Below are 19,455 nucleotides of genomic sequence, written 5' to 3' on the forward strand. Positions count from 1 at the left end.
TCATTTTTATCTTTTTCATTTTACAGTCATTTTGTTTATACAATAATAAACTAATGAATTATTTACTGGTAAAATATATTGGACTTTTGCATCTTTTAAATACTGTTGCATTATTTGCAAGTAAAGGTAATGCACACATATATGTGTATGTATGTATATATATATATTCTCATGGTTATTTCTACTTCCTCTAATAGGTTTTTCAAGGAAATTCACTAAATCAGATGCCCACATTCCAGAAAAATCACCAAAATTGTTGCTAACCAGAATGTTTCCTGTGCAATACAAACTGCCATGCTAAAGATTCTACCTTTTCTGGGCCTGTAAATACCCTTATCATTTGTGTTATTATTGTGTTTTTCTTTTATTGTCAAACATCTGTTTAATCATTGGTTTAATGCATTTATCAAATGTGTTTTTGTGTCCTGATAATAATAAATGTATGAATTAGGAACATTTTAATCTCTGTTGAATGTATATGCATTTCTCATTTCTGCATTATTCAGATATTTCACTAAATGCAAGACATGAGAACAGACTAGTTTTCAAAAAAGAGGACAGCGGGGGCAGGATGCAGAAGGGGGGGGGGGTTGAAGGCTTGTTGGGTTTGAGGGGGGTTGAAGTAACCCCCAAAGTAGCACAACGACCATATCCATCCCAAATATCAAAACTCACAAAATGTAATTTCCATACCTAAAATACATATTTTACAGTCACTGTTATGCAGATTGATCATAAACACAGCTAAAAAAAACGTCCTACCAGTGGCCATCCTTCACAAAACTTAACATCTACCACAGTTTTATCATAGCTAGAATGCAAAATCTTTCAATAGAAGCATTTCAGTCAAATGTAATTTAGGTAATATTTCAAACCTTTAACCCAGGGGAGAAAATCAACCCTCCGCAACAGTTTAAAATCAGCCCAATTCCGTGCAAAAAATGCGGATTTGGCAACCCTGCATTCAACACGAGCTGCATCCAGGGCTGGACTAGGACGCAATTTCAGGCCAGGAAATCTCACACTCATCCAGGCCACACAGAAAAAAGGGGCCAAAACTTTTAACTTTTGGGGTACATCAGCTTGTTACGGCAGCAGTACTCTTAAAAGGACTTTTTAAAAATGTTTTACCCCTAGTAAATACCAGTACCTTTTGGTAGTAATTTGTACCCTTAATGCACTATATACCTGTTAGGGGTAAAAAAAAAAATAATAATAATAATAAAAAATAAATAAATAAATAAAAAATGGTACAAAGATGTTCTTTTAAGGGTACTGCTCCAATGACAAGCTGTTGTACCCCAAAAGGTGTCATTTTGGCACTTTTTTATATAGCCTATGCATCCACAGCAATTTCTGAAACCACAGATAACCCTATTATTTGTATGGCTGTCACAAAAAAGGTCTACATCCTTAGTCTAAGACCATGGAAAATAAATAGGCCTAAAGGTTCTCTCTTACACAGCACCTTCACTTCCCTTTTCCTTTTCTAAATTTTCCTCAATATCTCTGTCTGTCCTTTTTTTCTTGTGCCTGTCACTTCTTCACCAGCAGGTCTACTGTTATCAACAGAACTGTGTCCACCTTGTTGAAAACAACCACCTCATTTAAATTTGTTAGCACAGAATGTTATTTATCTTAAAATGGCTTAGCCTAAATACCCTAGATTTAACAAACCTATTCCATACAAATATATTAAAACACATTTTCTAAAGTGCCTAAATGTCAAAATCAGTACGATATATTTACTGAAAAATCCTAATACTGAACATACTATTGCATTATTAGGCTGTGACTATGCACTGTAAAAAGTGATAAGTTGACTTAACTTAAAAAAATTGAGGAAACCCGTTGCCTTAAAATTATTATATTATTATTATATAATATAAAATTATTATAATATATATTTTTTAAAAGTTAAGTGAACTTGACAATTCAATTAACTTATTTTTTTAAATTATCATTTACTTAATAATTTTAAGGCAACGGGTTTCCTCAATTTTTTTTAAGTTAATTCAACTTATCACTTTTTACAGTGTAGAAAAGGAATAGAAAGCGCAAGTGTTAGAGGGTCAAGTGTTTTTTCTTAATAATAAAAAATAAAATGAACACAAATAGATAAAATAGAATTAGAATAGAGAGTGCTAGAGTTAGAGCAGTGCTATTCAACTTTAATGTGTGGCTTGCATGGCAGTAAATAGCTAATACTATGATTTGATCATGCAGTCAATACAGATATTTCATAAAAACATTAAAAACAAGCAGGGCTATAACATAACCCATTCAATTTTTTAAAGGGACCTTCTCATCCCACAAAAGGATCTTTATAATAAAACAGTTCTTCAGATTAATCACAACAAGACAAAAAAAAATTATTTTAAGAACTGTTCACTTGGTTTTCTAAAAAAAACAAAAATGGTTTTCTAGTGCATTGCTGCCAAAACTCCCTTTTGAAACCTCAATGTAACTTAAAATAGTTAATTCATATTATTATTAGTTTAGTTCTAATAAGGAGACAGTCATGAAAGAAAATTACGTTAAAAGGTTCAGATTATGTCTTTGCTTATTCCTTCATACATGAATTTGGATTGATATGTTATATATTACAGATGATCAGAAACTGATTTCATCAAAAAACCTGGTCTTCCTTCTGGTCGGGATCGTCTGTCTCGGAGAGCAATGACAGATGGAGAACAGCCATCTTTTAAAATTCTTTTTGAATTCATGCAGTACCAAAAAGTAATTGTGGAAATGGTAATTAAAAGAAGGAATGTTCTAGCAATGGAAAGAATTACAAAAGTCATCATCTGTTCTGCTGAATCAGTGCCTGAAAAAGACAAAATGGTGAATATAATGTTAACATATCATAAAAGTGCTACTTTTTTACCAGTTACTTCTTGAAGAACATACCTATAATGTCCAGTTTGATGCCATTCCAAAACAGTATCTCCCCACATGCAGCAACAGTGCAGTTGTAAGTCTCAGAATCAGAAAGTTTGAGATCTTTCTTAGAGAAGCCGTAAACGCATCGACGTGTTTTAAAACCAGCTTCAGAGCTCCACTCACACCGTCCAACACTCGTCCCATGTGCGCCAATGAATCTTGGGCGAGATTCTTCTGACTCCTGTATGATCCAGTACACACTGTTGTTTCCCACACACTTCTGGTTTAAAACTGTGCAGGTAAGATTCACTGAATCTCCATGATGTGATGGAATTAAAGCAGGTTGTTTTACAACAGTGTAGCTTTTCACCCCTGTATGGAAATGTAATTATTGAGTGACTTTTGTGAAAAATGTTATGGATACGGCATTCAAATATTGTACTTTATTTTTAAAAGCTAGCATTTAGGTAATAGTTTTACTACCACTATAAATATAAGTTCACTCTATATACCTACCAATATACACTTTTTAAATAAGGTTCTTTATTGACATAGATGGTTCCATGAAGAACCTTTAATATTCAAGTGACCTTTTCATTTCACAAGAAGGTTCTTTATTATTTTTGGATAATCGTTTTTAATCTAGCACTCTCTATTCTATTTTTTTTTAATAATAATAAAAAAAAAAACGTGCCTCTTTTAGACTTGCACTCTATTCATTTACTAACTGCTTGTTTTCTTTAAAAAAAAAAAACTAACACTAGCTTCTCTATTTTATTCTATCTATTTGTTTTCTTTTTATTTATTATACAATTAACAAAAAGCAAAAAAGGCCACTAACACTAGCTTGCGCTATTCTTTTTCTATTGTATCTGCTTTCTTATTATTTATTATATAATTTAAAAATTTAAAATTAAAAACCTACATGCTACGTGTAGCTAACTGTGACTTGTCATAGCACTTGCATATCATTGCTCTTTTGTTGATTTTGATTGCTTCCATTGTTCCCCTTTGGATAAAAGTGTCTGCTAAATGACTAAATGTAAATGTTTAAGATCTGTTCACTGAAAGGTTCTGGTGGGAACCCAACATGCTTTTCTACTGCATTGCTGCCAAAACTAAGTCAATAACTAAGAAATAACTCAAAATAATCATAAATAACTCAAAATTATTTAAAACAAAAATACATTATAATTACCTTCAACTATCAACTCTGTCCCTTCAACAAATTCCATTACATTGGAATAAGCGCTTCCACAGTAGTATGTTGCAGAGTCTGAGAGCTGTATGTTTCTTATCACCAAACGATGCACACCCTCATAATTCTGCACAGAAAAGCGTGAACTATTCTCGAAGTTATGGTAAAACCGGGCTTTGTTTTCATACTTGTATATGGTGGAGATGAGCCTTGGATTCTTTCCAAGTTCATGCTTGTACCATGAGAAGTGCATAGCCATTTGGCTCTGGTAAAAGCAAGACATATTAGTGGTTTCTCCCAGTTTGGCAAACACAGGTGGATTATTCAGGTGCGAGGCAGTGAGGCCTAAACAAAAATATTAAAAACAACAAGCAAAAATTTTTTAGCTTAAATGAATGTAAAGACAGTTTAGTTCTGACATAAAAGACAGTTCAACTCACCGATGAGAAAAATAAGCAAATATCCAAAGTTTATCATATTTGGACAGATTTATCCTAAACTAGTAAGAAGCAGGTGAGCGATGACAAAACGAACATCACCAGAGATGCAGTGAATGATGTGAGCAACCAGTAGGATGTGTTCATGTCAAAAAGTGCTGTGCCAGATTTTTTTTTTTTCCACTGATCATTTCTTTCGGAGATGATTTCATGATCTACTTTTAATTTCTCAGACAAATAATTGCACGATTAACACGAGCAGCCACCATCAGTAAATACCTTTATATATGGCATTTTTAAAAGAAGTATGTTTAGGAAAATTATTTCTAAAAACATAAAGACAGAAAGGCAGTGTGCTAGTTGTGGTTTTCTGCTGGTCATGTGGTAATTTGACCTTCTTAAGTTCTAAGTAAGTGTTTCTTGACTGCATAGCAGATGAAGGGAAATCAAATTTGATCACAAAACTGTGCAGTCATCAAAATTGCAGTCTTACTTTTTACTGATGAGAGAAAACAGTGTAATATGTTAAAAATCTCACTTGTCAGATGGGCCTGATATTAACCAATAACCTTTTTTTAATTGGCTACATTAAAAACATTAATAAAGGATAGATTGAACTCAAATCTGTGATGACCACAACAAAATCACAACGACATGCTCTCTAGACCTATAGCCTTGTGGCTTCACAGGTACACATCACATCAGCTTCATAGTACAAACTGTGAAAGGCATGTAACAGGATAATGTTGAAGGTCTCTATGTCCTAAAAAAGTTGAAACTCAAATTTCTTGTTTTAAACTATAGTGGTTTTATGTCTGTTCTGATGCCAACATATTTCTAAATTGAGGTTTTTTTTTCTGTTGCTTTTTTAATGATTGTAAATAACGCATTGAAAAATTAAGCCGAATGATGAAAGACTGAAACAAAGATTTTTTTTTTCCTTTTTTTTTTCTTCATGAACACATATCAACAGCACAGTTGCACAAAACTCTTTAAGAAAAGTAAAACATAAAATTAGGCATAAAATTAAGAAACCCTAGTGATATACACTCATAATTATAACAAAGGGTTGTTGTTATTTTACTTCTTGCAAAAGGGTACAGATTTTTAAAATGATCACAATCAGCTATACATCCACACACATCTATCTTGTCTGAAATGTTAAATGTTGGTTCTTTAGTGGTGCAAATCATTCTGCACGTTTTATAAGAAGCATTATGCATTAGCATTTGTTATGTCAAGACTTCATGTCACCACCCCCTAATCTAGGCCAATGCACCATGTGTATTTGTAGACAAAGGGAGGGTGCTGGCTATGATTTTGAAAACCACTAGGGGGCTGTAGTGAGGGATGGTAATTACAGGTGCATCTCAATAAATTAGAATGTCGTGAAAAAGTTCATTTATTTCAGTAATTCAACTCAAATTGTGAAACTTGTGTATTAAATAAATTAAATACACACAGACTGAAGTAGTTTAAGTTTTTAGTTATTTTAATTGTGATGATTTTGGCTCACATTTAACAAAACCCCACCAGTTCACTATCTCAACAAATTAGAATACTTCATAAGAAAACAAAACATTTTTAGTGAATTGTTGGCCTTCTGGAAAGTATGTTCATTTACTGTATATGTACTCAATACTTGGTAGGGGCTCCTTTTGCTTTAATTACTGCCTCAGTTCGGCGTGGCATGGAGGTGATCAGTTTGTAGCACTGCTGAGGTGGTATGGAAGCCCAGGTTTCTTTGACAGTGGCCTTCAGCTCATCTGCATTTTTTGGTCTCTTGTTTCTCGTTTTCTCTTGACAATACCCCACAGATTCTCTATGGGGTTCAGGTCTGGTGAGTTTGCTGGCCAGTCAAGCACACCAACACCATGATCATTTAACCAACTTTTGGTGCTTTTGGCAGTGTGGGCAGGTGCCAAATCCTGCTGGAAAATGAAATCAGCATCTTTAAAAAGCTGGTCAGCAGAAGGAAGCATGAAGTGCTCCAAAATTTCTTGGTAAACGGGTGCAGTGACTTTGGTTTTCAAAAAACACAATGGACCAACACCAGCAGATGACATTGCACCCCAAATCATCACAGACTGTGGAAACTTAACACTGGACTTCAAGAAACTTGGGCTATGAGCTTCTCCACCCTTCCTCCAGACTCTAGTTCCTTGGTTTCCAAATGAAATACAAAACTTGCTCTCATCTGAAAAGAGGACTTTGGACCACTGGGCAACAGTCCAGTTCTTCTTCTCCTTAGCCCAGGTAAGACGTCTCTTGACGTTGTCTGTGGTTCAGGAGTGGCTTAACAAGAGGAATACGACAACTGTAGCCAAAGTCCTTGACATGTCTCTGTGTGTGGTGGCTCTTGATGCCTTGACCCCAGCCTCAGTCCATTCCTTGTGAAGTTCACCCAAATTCTTGAATTGATTTTGCTTGACAATCCTCATAAGGCTGCGGTTCTCTCGGTTGGTTGTGCATCTTTTTTCTTCCACACTTTTTCCTTCCACTCAACTTTCTGTTAACATGCTTGGATACAGCACTCTGTGAACAGCCAGGTTCTTTGGCAATGAATGTTTGTGGCTTACCCTCCTTGTGAAGGGTGTCAGTGATTGCCTTCCCCATGATTGTGTAGCCTAGTGAACCAAACTGAGAGACCATTTTGAAGGCAGGTGTTTTGAGTTGATTAGCTGATTGGCATGTCACCATATTCTAATTTGTTGAGATACTGAATTGGTGGGTTTTTGTTAAATGTGAGTCAAAATCATCACAATTAAAAGAACCAAAGACTTAAACTACTTCAGTCTGTGTGCATTGAATTTATTTAATACACGAGTTTCACAATTTGAGCTGAATTACTGAAATAAATGAACTTTTCCATGACATTCTAATTTATTGAGATGCACCTGTAGTCGAATGCCCTAATTAGATATTTTAACTTTAAAGTGCATATGAGAAGGATATACAGAGTAAAATAATAAACATGTACTGCATACTTAATTTGAAAAAAAAAAAAAGATTACAAATAATGGGCTGACATTACAGAGTGCCAAGTATTGTAGATATAGACATGAATAAATATATACCAGACTAAAAACTCCCCTTTCAAATGTACAACAACTACTACAACCTACTACTTAAAAAAGTATCTTAATTCACTTGCCCATTTATAAACATGGTGCATAAGTACATAAACACACAAACACACACAAACATCCAATTATTTATGCATGCAGAAGTATATGTATTTACAAGGGGGAAAAAACTAATTTAGTTGTACTAATATCATTTATATATTATTAATTTAATTAAGATTACATTTAGTTAATGCTTCCATTTGGTAATCTAATTAATTCAGTAGCAAACATTTTCGGAGCACTGAAAAAAAAACAAAAAACACTAGCTAAACAGTATAGTGCAATGTGGCCATCATCACAGCATATTTTGTACTTGATCATGCACTCTGTACAGATATTGTGTGTGTGTGTGTGTGTGTGTGTGTGTGTACTGGTATGTATAGTTTATGAGGACACAAATATGTATAATGACATGGGTACTACAACGTAAACATGGTTTATGAGGACACTTCCTGTGTCCCCGTAAAACAAACGGCTTAAAAAAACATACAAAACAGTGTTTTATGAAATTCAAAAATTGCCAGTAGTTTCCTGTAAGGGGTAGGTTTAGGTGTAGGGTTGGTGTAGGGCAATAGCACATACAGTTTGTACAGTATAAAAACCACAAATGCCAGACTGTGTGTGTGTGTGTGTGTGTATGTGTGTGTGTGTGTGTGTGTGTGTGTGTTTTTGTAGTGCAGCTATATCAGATATGGGTCTGACCCTGACTGGCCTTTTCATTGATAGGTCTACCATAGTTTAGCTGTGCCAAAAGCCACTCCTCCTTATATATAAAACACATCAATATCGCCCACTTAATTTCCTCTTCAGCTCTGTTTTGACTCAGTGCAGAAATGTTACATATTTCAACTGCAGCTTTATTGCTATTTGTGACTGGTAAGTTTTTTTTGTTTGTTTTTTTTTACTGTAAACTACAATTTTATGATTAGAGACATACAATCTTTGTAGAGTTTAAAATGGGAAGACACAGATTAAAATGGGGAGACACATTTTGACAGAAAATGTTGTTTTGTGGTGTGCTATGATTTTACTTTTCTTGTTTAATGGCTTTCAGGTTTTCTCCAAGTTATGTTTTCGATAGCAAGTATACTTGCTCATCCAGGACAAAGTGTCACGATGTGGTGTCCACACAATATCCATGTTACTGGAAGTCTGTTCTGGTTCAAACAAACAGATGGTGCTGTACCTATTGCTATTGCGAGTATGTTATACACCGAAAGTCTTCAGAAGGTTGAGCCAAATTATTTCAACAGTTTCACAAAAGATCTCATGGTTATGGATCAGTTCAGCAAGAGCACGACCCTAACAATTAAGCAAGTTAAAATGTCTGATTCTGGCTTCTACTTTTGTGGAGCTATAGGATATCACACGCAATTTGGCAATGGAACCAGACTTGAAGTGAAAGGTAATCTTTTTGGTGATCCCTCGCTGTACTCTAATTATTATATACTGTTTATAGCTTTTTTTTCTCACTTTGTTATTAATAGCATATGTTGAAAAACACCACAATTTAAATACCATTGTAAATGCCACAGTGGTAAATGACTTATCCTCGCCAACTGTTCACACATCAGAGAAGTATTACACAGGAATCTCAAAAAAGGGTATGTTTTTTTTTTGTTTTTGTTTTTACTCTCAGTATTAAAGTTAAAACTACATGTGTTTAATATATAAATGTGCTAGTTTAAACTCTCTAATCAAATTATGGGGGGAAATAATTATATAATGTGTTCTTTGTGGAACCGCTTAAAAGGTTTCATTGAAATTATGTCCACTCCTTTTCAGATCATGAAAAATCATCTACATCTACTGAGGACTGTTCTAGAGGCATCTATTTCAAACTGACCCTCCTATTTGGTGGAATCATTTTTTTGACATGTATTGTTCCTCTTATTTTGGCGATTATCAGGGAACACAGAAGACAGAAGCATAAAAAAGGTAAACTCTTTACACATGGTCAAAAATATGAAGTAATACCACAAATGTGGAATGAACATTCTAAAATTGCTTTGAAATTGTTTTAATTCTCTCATTAAGAGTAACTGATTGTCTTTATCTCTGCTTTGTGCCAGTCGCCGAATGTCAAGCACAACTGCGTGATGACAAGGTAAACTCCACAGACTCGTGTTACTCTAAGGGCTAAGTCAAACCATAGACATGAAAACAACCAAAGATTTGTTTTCTACCAGATCACAATTTATTTTTTATTATGGTAAATAGCAAAATATTTAATTAGCCTACTTTATAAATTAATTACTGATGTGCCTCTTCTACGAGTGATTCATTGCAATGAGTTTTTTGAACTACACATTAAAAGAATAATTATATTTTGTATAGTTTGTTTGTATAGCCTATGTGTGGTATTATCTTATGATTCCAATCGAACAATATTATTTCTAATTATGTTGGCTATTAAGGACATAAATAGTTGCACTTTTTACTTTTTGCTGTAGAATTTATTTTGGAGGCTAAGGAAAAGGAAAACTGTATCCAAATGCTCAAGAATAAAATCCAAGACATTTGATCCCTTTGATTAGAGTCTTGACATACGTGTTTGTTCTTCTTTGCAGGAAAATGATTCAGTAGAATATGCTGCTGTGTATTTCTCAAACAAGAGACCCAAAACAACAGGACGACATACTGAGGATACAACTGCTGTGTACACTAATACTTGAAACATGAAACTTACTGAAAGATATTATTTATATTATTTATTATTGATATTATTTATTATCTATGGTTTATTTCTAACAGTATCACTGTTTTAAGAAATGTAATTATTGAGGAGATCAGAGATCTGTCTTTCCTTTGCATTACTGTACATAATAGTCAAGTTTATTAAAATTGCGTTGCAGTTTACTTTGACTCCCGATATTAATTTAATCTAGTTCAAAAAGTCCTTGAATTTATATTATAATTAAACATCAGTGTTTTAGGATGTTTCTCAAGTTGGATGCGGATTAAAGTGTCCAGCTATCCGTTACTCATGAATCGCATGCTCCAAATACCATTTTTGATCAGTCAGCAGTGTTTTAAGTTTGCTCGCTCAAGACTAAATAATTCTGCTCTTTAAATACACTTTAAATCAAACAGTTAAACCCTGTAAATCCATTCAACCCTGGGCCTTCAGAGAATTCAAATCAGGATAAAATCAAGTTTAACAATTCATGTCAATAATGTCAATTATATAATCCAGGAATGATCAGAAAAGATATGTTCAATGATACATTAGAATCAAACATCCATTTTAGTTCTTTGTAAAGATGCTGTGGAACAATTTATTCTCAAAAGTGCTATGGGGAAACTATGGTGTGCTAAAGCAGTAAAGAAAACATCACATCATTATCAATATATCTGATCAATAATGAATTTTCTTATTTTGAACTAGTAGCTGTGGACTCGCCTGTTGATTGACAGGTCTGTTATAGTTTGATGTAAGCATAAGCCACACCCCCTCACATAAAAAAGCACATTGATTTCCTCATCTTAATTTCCTCGTTGGTTCTAGTCTGATTCAGTACTGCAATGGTGCATATGATAATTTCAGCGCTGTTGATCTGTGGCACGGGTAAGCATTACTGCACTATAATTACTTCAATCATGCAAGATTAATGAATGATTAATTCAAGACTGATTAGTAAACATTAAGTTTAAGACAGTTCTATACACAGATATAAATATTAATATGTTTTAAAGTGATTTGTTATTCTTCTGTTGGATTTAGGTTTTCTCACAACTAAAGCATCTCAGTCAACAAATATCACAGCTCATCCAGGAGATAGCGTGACTATCTGGTGTCAACACACCACAAATACTGGAAACAACATACACTGGTTCAAGCAAACAAACAGTGCTGTACCTCTTAGCATTGTATACATGATGTTACCCTACGAGCTTGAAGTAAAGGCAACATATTTAAATGGTTTTCAACCAGACCGTCTTGTGATGTCCCTGAACAGCAAAAGCACATCCCTAAAAATTTTAAATGTGGACATTTCTGATTCTGGTCTGTACTTCTGTGGTTGGCAAAACTGGGTGATGGCATTCGGTGATGGAACACACCTAGACATTAAAGGTAATACTTCTTTTTCAACAGCACTTTTGTAGAACAGCTTGCACACTATGTGCAGTAGAAAATCCTTATCCATCCTTATGATTTCCAAAATGTTTCTGTGATGCTGACTCATACATTTCAAGTCTTCATTTATTGCACAGAGAGGAGTGTTACACCACTGCAAAATGAAACAGAAATAACAAATAAAGGTGTTTATCATCTGCCTTTCTTTAATCCTTGTAATATGCATATACAATAATGCTTTTATGGTGGTGTGTTAGAGTAAAATGTGATTTACTTTTAACAGATCTGAAAAAGAGTCCGATTTCTGCAAGAGACTGTTCTGAAAACATCTTTTATAAGCTGACCATTATTTTTGGTGGTTTTATTGTTATGCTCATCATCATTCTGCTCACCATGCTCATCATTAAGATACAGAACAGATACACGCAGGGAAAAGGTAACAGTACATCTATTCCGTTCAAAAGATATTCTTACATTGCTGTATGGAAATCATTTGCAAATAACAGTGAAATAAATTTAAATAATAAAAAACTATACCTCTTTTCCGCAGATGCTGATCACCATGAAACACAACATCATGAGGTAAGCTAATTGTTATAATAAAAATGTCCATTCTATGAATGTGGAATAAATAAATTTGAATTATTATTTTTTTTTTACTAAGAATTCATCTAAGATCTGCAACATGTATTGACAAAAATTATTGTACAGTTGAAATTAAAGACTGGGTCGACCGGTGTACAAAAAGATTATAAATACGCAAGTCTCTGCTATTGAAAGGAGTTATAATGACAATGGCTATAAAATAACTTTTCTAATATCAGTGTTTTTCAATATTATTTTTATGTCGAAAATTCTTTAGAGGAAATATAGTATGTGTTTTGAGATTGTTTTCCATACGGCCTGCGGTCCTGTTTCTCTTTTCTGTTTAGCTCTAATCATGTTTTTAAAAAGGACAGCATGGTTGAAATCTTTTTGTGAGAATCCAACTCTTGAGCAGAATATTGCTCTGTCTTAAGGAAATTTAATATGGTTAATTTTTAAAAGGAAAAATAAGGCAAAAAAAGTGATAAAATAAAGCTTGGGTAAAAAGTATCTTGCATTTTGTATGTATGGGGTACAAACCAGCAACAATATCAGCTAAAAAATTTTTAAATTCCTGCCAGAATGAGCAATTAATTATAATTCTAACACCAGAGAATGTATTTGGATACTAATAAATCTATATATATATATATATATATATATATATATATATATATATGCATGTGTGTGTGTGTGCTCACTGTTTAGCTTATATGATTTCTTCTGTACATATTTGAATTAAATTTGTCAAAATGTCAAATTAAAATGAATTAAATAAAATTAATTAAAATGTCATTAAAATCATCTTTCAATCTGTTGCAGGAGCCTTATTCATCAGTGTATGCCGCTCTACAATTCTCAAAACACAAATCCAGAAGAGCAGCCAGAAATACAGAAGATACAGATGTTGTGTATTCTGCTACTACATAGTCTAACAGTGGCACACGGTCAAATATTGTAGCCTACTCTAATGTTTAAAAGCCATATGATCACCAAGACTCTAATATTTATACACTATTACTAATGCCTTACATTTAAAGTGAATGTGAGCTCTGCAATGTTCAGTATTTTCAATGCAATAAAAGCTGTAAAGATCAAATGCATTTGAAAGTTCTAAGAAGTTTAATTTATATGTGTTTATGTTCTCTGTAATTAAGATATAAGCATGCAGGCCCGTTCTCAAGAGGCAGGGGTTGTGAATGATATCATTTCCTATACAGACCCTGACAGGAAGAAGCTGTTCAGTGTAGAATGAGACGTGCTGAGGGGAACTTCAGCGGACCAGATTACAAAGCTGTAAATATACACAACAAAACATAACTGTACAAATTATTAAAACTATTATTAACTATGCACACATTTCACAAAAATGTACTTTGTGAGCAGTGGCAGTATAGCCTGACCATTATGAATAAACTCATGACAATTTAAAGAAAATGCACATTATTTAAATCTATTTTAAATGTGTGTAAACTATTTTTTTTTTAACTGTTTTTTTTTTTTGTTTGTTTGTTTTTTAAACACATAAAGGCTTTCTTAAATGTCTGTGTGCCAGTGTGCACATGAAAGCATAACAGTTTGACTGTTTTCCACCCACCGGACTGACCCCCCGCTCATCTCTCAACCACACAAACACCATCACACTACATGCCTTTCACTCTACTTTCCATAACCACAGACAAAATACCCCTGTTTTTAAGTGAGGTGTTAAGTCACAGATGACAATAACTTAAAAAATGCACTTTTATTATGAAACAGCCATGAAAATAAACTTAAAATTTAAAATATGTACCCTTGTCAGAAATTAAAATTCCCAAATTCCCATATTTTTAATGCTTAGTAATTTTTAAATGATGGTACTGATGGCACTAATAAATGAGAAGTGAAATAAAAAACTAAAGTCAAGACCACAGTATTTTAAAATTGATTTGTTGTCTTTCAAAGCATGTAATCGTTGTGTGCAGATGCTGCATTCTCTTAAATGGGTGTCTTTTTTATTTTTGGAAAAATAAATAAATAAATAAAAACGGACGAATGAATGAATGCACCTTTCATAAGTAGAATTTTCCAGGCCAGGCTCATTAATAAAATCAAAAACTTTACTCGTTTAATATGATCTGTCACTTATCTTGGTCCAACCTGCAGTCCAAAACATTTTACATGTATAGTCTGTTGGCCAGCATAAACATTGTAGAAAAACTGAAAAAGTGCTGGTAATATTGTACCAGGACATTATCCATTTAGTTTACAGACATTTTCTTTAACCCTAAAACACAAAACAGTGCAACGTGTAATTCAAAATATAGGTAAAACACCTGTGAAAAAAGCCCTGACAATTCCATTATATGAACAGTGCACTGGATCTAATATAGTAATATGTTTTATCTTTATAGTCTTTTGAAGTGTCTCTGTCAATGCACTTTTATCCCAATGCATTGTTAAAGTGTGCAGCTGCATGCGTGCCACAAGTTCACACATTGACTAATGGTTTCGAAAACAGACTTATGCCATAAATACATGTAAGACAATGAATTTGTTGCACAGTGCTCAGTTTGCGGTCAACTTTTGTTTCTGAAACAGAATAAACAAGCGAACTTAAGCGCGCTTACGTCTCTGTGGTAAAAGTTTCCATACATCATCTTATTGCAGTGAAACACAAACGTTGAAGTGAAGTGCAGACAGCTGTGATCTGGCTATATTTAGAGTTTCTCCTCCAGCATTACTAAGCAACACTACATAAATAGTGATTATTCACTATTATGCACCTCTTCAATAAAAATCACCATGCTTCTTTTTTTTTTTTTTTTTTGCAGTGGTTCAAAATTTGACACATGCTAATTAGATATGGTACTTTAACCTGCTAACAGATCATTTAACTAGATGCTCTTTACCTGAAGGTGCAAGTTAAAACAAATTTGATGTTCATTCCATCACATATTTCTCAAAGCAAAGATCTTGCCCATTTGTAATATCACATGTTAATATTCATTCACTATCAACTAATGTTGTTTTTAAACACAAAACACGCATGACCTACAGGAGGCATGTCCAATCCTGTTCCTGGAGGGCCAGTATCCAGAGATTAGCTCCAAACAGCTTTAACACACTTGCCTGGAAGTTTCTAGTGGATGCATCTGAAAGCTGAAAAATGCTGCCTTCAAAAAGGTAGGAATCAAGGCATGTCCAAATCTAATGTTAGATTCACTTCCTGTTTCCTGAGATGTCTTCAACTGATTGATTTTTGAAGGCAGCATAGATGTATTCTTCGCTGCCTTTGACATCCCATAATGTTCCATTCCTTGACTATTGAACCAAAAATGAATTAGCCTTTTGAAATAAATAAAGCATTCGGACCCAGCCAGTGAGTCTGAAGACCTTGGCTGTGCCAGAAATCCTCCTTATACCATTAAATAGGGCACAATTAGAGGGGACAGCCATTTATTGTGGTGTCTGAAACCATAGTGGACGTTATTGAATGGACTCATTCAGTCCCATAATGCACCGCAATAATGAGAGTACAGTCGATGTAGACTCAGCAGTAGGAAGAGAATACCCATAATGCACTGTGAGGGTCATGCCGAATAAATTCCCGCATCTCGCCAGAAGAAGCTGAATCATCCATCCATTCTCCAAACCACTTGTCCAATGTGGGTACAGCATCATACAGGTACAGATTTCTTATTTATTGATTATTAAATTGTTTAGTTAAGGTTTATACAAGCTAGTTTCCATTACAGAATTCATTAAATCTTTTCGTTCATTAAATCTAAAAGTTGTGTAATGATTATTAAATAGAGTTTACAAGAATAAATAAGCTTTTATTTGCATTAAAATAGGTAAATAAATTTGAGGGATTCTTATATTTTGAGGGAAACTGACTGATCAAAGCACTGTATGACTAGTTGTTCTGCAGTGGTTTGACAGCAGGGAGGTGTTTTGAGCCTCTGTTTTTCCAATGACTGCACATAGGGGGCACCAGTTCATTAGTTGACATGTTTTACAGGATAATATTGTTAGTGGACATGTTCTGAGGGTTAAATAATCAATTAAGCATCAAAAAGCTTGCAAAGTGTGTCCAACAGCCATGACAGGCTTAATTATCTGGAACAGCTCATTACTGGATGAGCTACTGTGCAACATTTAAATGCTCCCTGTATTTCTAGACTACATACTACATATAAATGTAATTTTGTGAGTATGATGTTATTAAAACAATGACTGGTTATCTATAAGGTTGATCAAATAACACTGGACCAGTGTTTTTTTTTTGGGGGTCATTCTGAGCTTACTGTGTAGCAAGGAAATGCAGAAAATAAAAGGTAAAAAAACTACTGAAAATTATAGTTCGCAAGAATTAAAGAATTAAATTACCAGTTGATCATTAGGAGACACCAAATTCACAGAGGCTCCAATCGTGATCATAAGAACAAAAGATAAGCCACATCAGATGCTATATGTCTTGGGTCAGAAGGCCTGAATGGAAAAATGACAACAGCCAATCACATGTCATCTAAATCAGAAAGGCAAGTCGTGACTCCCCTAAATCTAGATGTTTCACACCCACATGTCTTACAAACACTCCATAAGATGTTGCCAAATGCACAGAGGTCCTCAACTATGTTTAAAGTACTTCTGATATTTTTTCTACCCTTCAGGACAGGTGTGTTTGTTGTGGAAAAGAAATTTGTTCTGCAAAGTTAATTCTCACCTTACAATATTTAAGAAAATGTTATTCTGATCTGTTCTGATGATACTGTTTGTACTTTTTCCTTCTCAGGCTTCATCGCATCTGCTGCTGTAGTTCAAAAGAAAGTCCTGGAGACCTTCACTGCAGGCGAAACTATAACTTTAGAGTGCTTGATATCTCAAGACTTTGAAAACTATTTCTCTTGGTTCAAGCAATCTCTGGGAGAAGCTCCAACATGCATCCTCAGTCTCTATGCTGACACTTTAACACCAACATTTTACGGAGACTTCAAGAATGACAAGAGATTTACAGTTCTAAAGCAAGGAATTAATTTTTCTCTAACCATAAAAGATGCAAAGCCATCGGATACTGGAATCTATTACTGTGGCGCCCGTGACTATGATCTTATAACTTTTAGTAGTGGACTGTTTTTAAACTACAAAGGTAAGCAAACCTATAGCAAAAATTAGTCAAATTGCTTGTCCTGGAGAAAAAAACATTCTGAACATCTAAATAATGTAATAGTTTTGTAATTTCAGGGGTAAATACAAGACAACATCATATTAAGCAGTTTTTGTCTGCAATGGACTCGGGTACTCAGGTAAATGAGCATGAGTTTTACCCGGGAGACTCTGTGAATCTTCAGTGTTCAGTTCTCACTGAGAAATCTGTAGGAAATCACAGCATCTACTGGTTTAGGGATGAATCGGGAGATACACATCCAGGAATCATTTACAAGCACGGAAACACAAATGATCAATGTGAGAAGAGCTCTGAGAGAGATTCACATGTACAGTCCTGTATCTACAATCTCCCCAAGAAGAACCTCAGTTTAACTGATGCTGGGACTTACTACTGCGCTGTGGTCATGTGTAGAGAGATTCTGTTTGGAAATGGAAGTAGGCTTGAAATTGGAGGTAAGAAAAATTGCATATGATAGATCAAATTACCTTTTAATTGCAGTTTAAATATTTAGACTTTTTTTAATCTTAGAACACATTTCTGAGTTCGTCTGGACTGACTTAAAGGTCCCAGTTTTGGTAGCAACAAATATCTTGTGGTTGGTGATCATCGCTATCCTTCTATGTAAGAGAGTACAAAAACGACAAAAAGCATTTTCTGGTAAGCCATTTTCATATCAAGAATATTCACTGATGATCATATTGTATAATAATCTTATTATCATATTAGAGCATTACTGACAGTGATTTTGATGAAGATGAAATTAAATCCACCTTAATTTAAAAATTGTTCTATTGTAAAATATGATGAATTCTGATTTTATCATTGAGATATGACTAAGAGAAGTTCGATTATTTTGGAGCATGCACTGCAAAATATACATGTACATATTAACATATCAAAAAGTGTAAATATTAAGATTTTATATTAAAATGTATGTTAAAAAAACTCACTGATTACTGCAACTGAAAAGGTTCATATTCTTTACAGACACCCAGCCATTGCAAACAACACTTTCTTCGTCTCCTGCTAATGAGGTAAAATAAATAAACTATATTTGTGTATTCATTATATATTATGTTTTATTTATGTATGGAGTACTTTGCTGTTGGTTTTAGGGTGTAGAGGAGGAGCTGAGCTACGCAGCAGTACATTTCTCTGGAAGAAACTCAAACAGACACGAGACTGAAAGAAGCTCATACTCACATGTTGTATATTCCACTGCTAGATGCTCTAGTATTAAATAACAATTCTGTGATATAACATGATAAAGTAATACTGTCCTATATGTGTTTACTAGTTATATTTGATGTTATATTTGCGTTGTTATGAGTACTAATAAAAAGAATGTCATTGTTTCACCAAAACTTTTGTCTTTCTTAGTATTTATTGTAATTTAAATAGTAAAACATAAGGTAAATGACATTTAAATCCATTGGTGAAAAAAAAAAAAAAAAAAACAGGAGTTAAACATCTTCAGTGCTCATACCCCTAATAAAAAAAAATCTGCCCTTTTTGCTCATTGGCATGTTACACTTCCAGGCTTTTTGAGCCAATCACCTGAACCTATATATGCACATAAAACAATAAATAATAATAGCCCAATAATAATAATAATAATAATGATACATGTCAATTGTAAGCAGTTTAAGCGAACCTTAGTTACATTAAGGTTTATAACACACACAAATAACCCTATCTGAGCCAGCTGCAGCTGCAGCTGAAGCAGAGTTTCACTGGAGTGTACAGTTTGGCTATTTAACTCCCCCTGTTGTTGAGAATCGAAATTGCAAAGATGAAGCAGTTAGTCTCAAAATGCATTTCAAGAACTGAAATGTTTTCAGTCCAGCCTCATGTATACTAAATTTCAAGTTTGTACTAGAGGTCCTGAGATCAAGTGAGCATGAGACGCCCTTTGGTGAACTTACAAATCTGGTGTTACTGATAATTGTTGGCCAGTTAAGGAATTTTTCGGGGAGGCTGATACGATATTGATC

The 19,455-nt window shown here is 34.0% G+C and overlaps 4 protein-coding genes across 5 annotated transcripts; 3 read left to right on the top strand and 1 right to left on the bottom strand.

Moving 5' to 3' along the window:
- Window positions 1-2,603: 2,603 nt before the first annotated feature.
- nitr9 (novel immune-type receptor 9) lies at window positions 2,604-4,628 on the bottom strand. Its single transcript, XM_058781684.1, has 4 exons — window positions 4,522-4,628; window positions 4,082-4,426; window positions 2,911-3,255; window positions 2,604-2,827 (listed from the first exon to the last, which is right to left on the bottom strand). The coding sequence occupies exons 1-4, from the start codon at window positions 4,556-4,558 to the stop codon at window positions 2,604-2,606; spliced, it is 951 nt and encodes a 316-aa protein (XP_058637667.1). The 5' UTR covers window positions 4,559-4,628.
- Window positions 4,629-8,456: 3,828 nt separating this feature from the next.
- LOC131544930 (uncharacterized) lies at window positions 8,457-10,329 on the top strand. Of its 2 annotated transcripts, none has more exons than XM_058783465.1 (6): window positions 8,457-8,522; window positions 8,701-9,051; window positions 9,134-9,250; window positions 9,432-9,584; window positions 9,719-9,753; window positions 10,217-10,329. In XM_058783465.1, the coding sequence occupies exons 1-6, from the start codon at window positions 8,480-8,482 to the stop codon at window positions 10,319-10,321; spliced, it is 804 nt and encodes a 267-aa protein (XP_058639448.1). In that variant the 5' UTR covers window positions 8,457-8,479; the 3' UTR covers window positions 10,322-10,329. The 2 variants fall into 2 exon arrangements, with proteins under 2 accessions (XP_058639448.1, XP_058639449.1); XM_058783466.1 differs by having other exon boundaries at window positions 9,182-9,250.
- A 748-nt stretch (window positions 10,330-11,077) lies between these two features.
- LOC131544932 (uncharacterized) lies at window positions 11,078-13,412 on the top strand. Its single transcript, XM_058783467.1, has 6 exons — window positions 11,078-11,214; window positions 11,371-11,721; window positions 11,862-11,909; window positions 12,008-12,160; window positions 12,275-12,306; window positions 13,132-13,412. Exons 1-6 carry the CDS (start codon window positions 11,172-11,174, stop codon window positions 13,237-13,239), a joined length of 735 nt encoding a protein of 244 aa, XP_058639450.1. The 5' UTR covers window positions 11,078-11,171; the 3' UTR covers window positions 13,240-13,412.
- A 3,485-nt stretch (window positions 13,413-16,897) lies between these two features.
- Window positions 16,898-18,814, top strand: nitr12 (novel immune-type receptor 12). The gene is made up of 6 exons (XM_058783464.1): window positions 16,898-16,969; window positions 17,087-17,440; window positions 17,536-17,913; window positions 17,990-18,118; window positions 18,449-18,495; window positions 18,577-18,814. Exons 1-6 carry the CDS (start codon window positions 16,927-16,929, stop codon window positions 18,703-18,705), a joined length of 1,080 nt encoding a protein of 359 aa, XP_058639447.1. The 5' UTR covers window positions 16,898-16,926; the 3' UTR covers window positions 18,706-18,814.
- Window positions 18,815-19,455: the final 641 nt, after the last annotated feature.

Source organism: Onychostoma macrolepis, chromosome 07, assembly GCF_012432095.1.
Source record: "Onychostoma macrolepis isolate SWU-2019 chromosome 07, ASM1243209v1, whole genome shotgun sequence".
NCBI classification, from domain to species: Eukaryota; Metazoa; Chordata; class Actinopteri; order Cypriniformes; family Cyprinidae; genus Onychostoma; species Onychostoma macrolepis.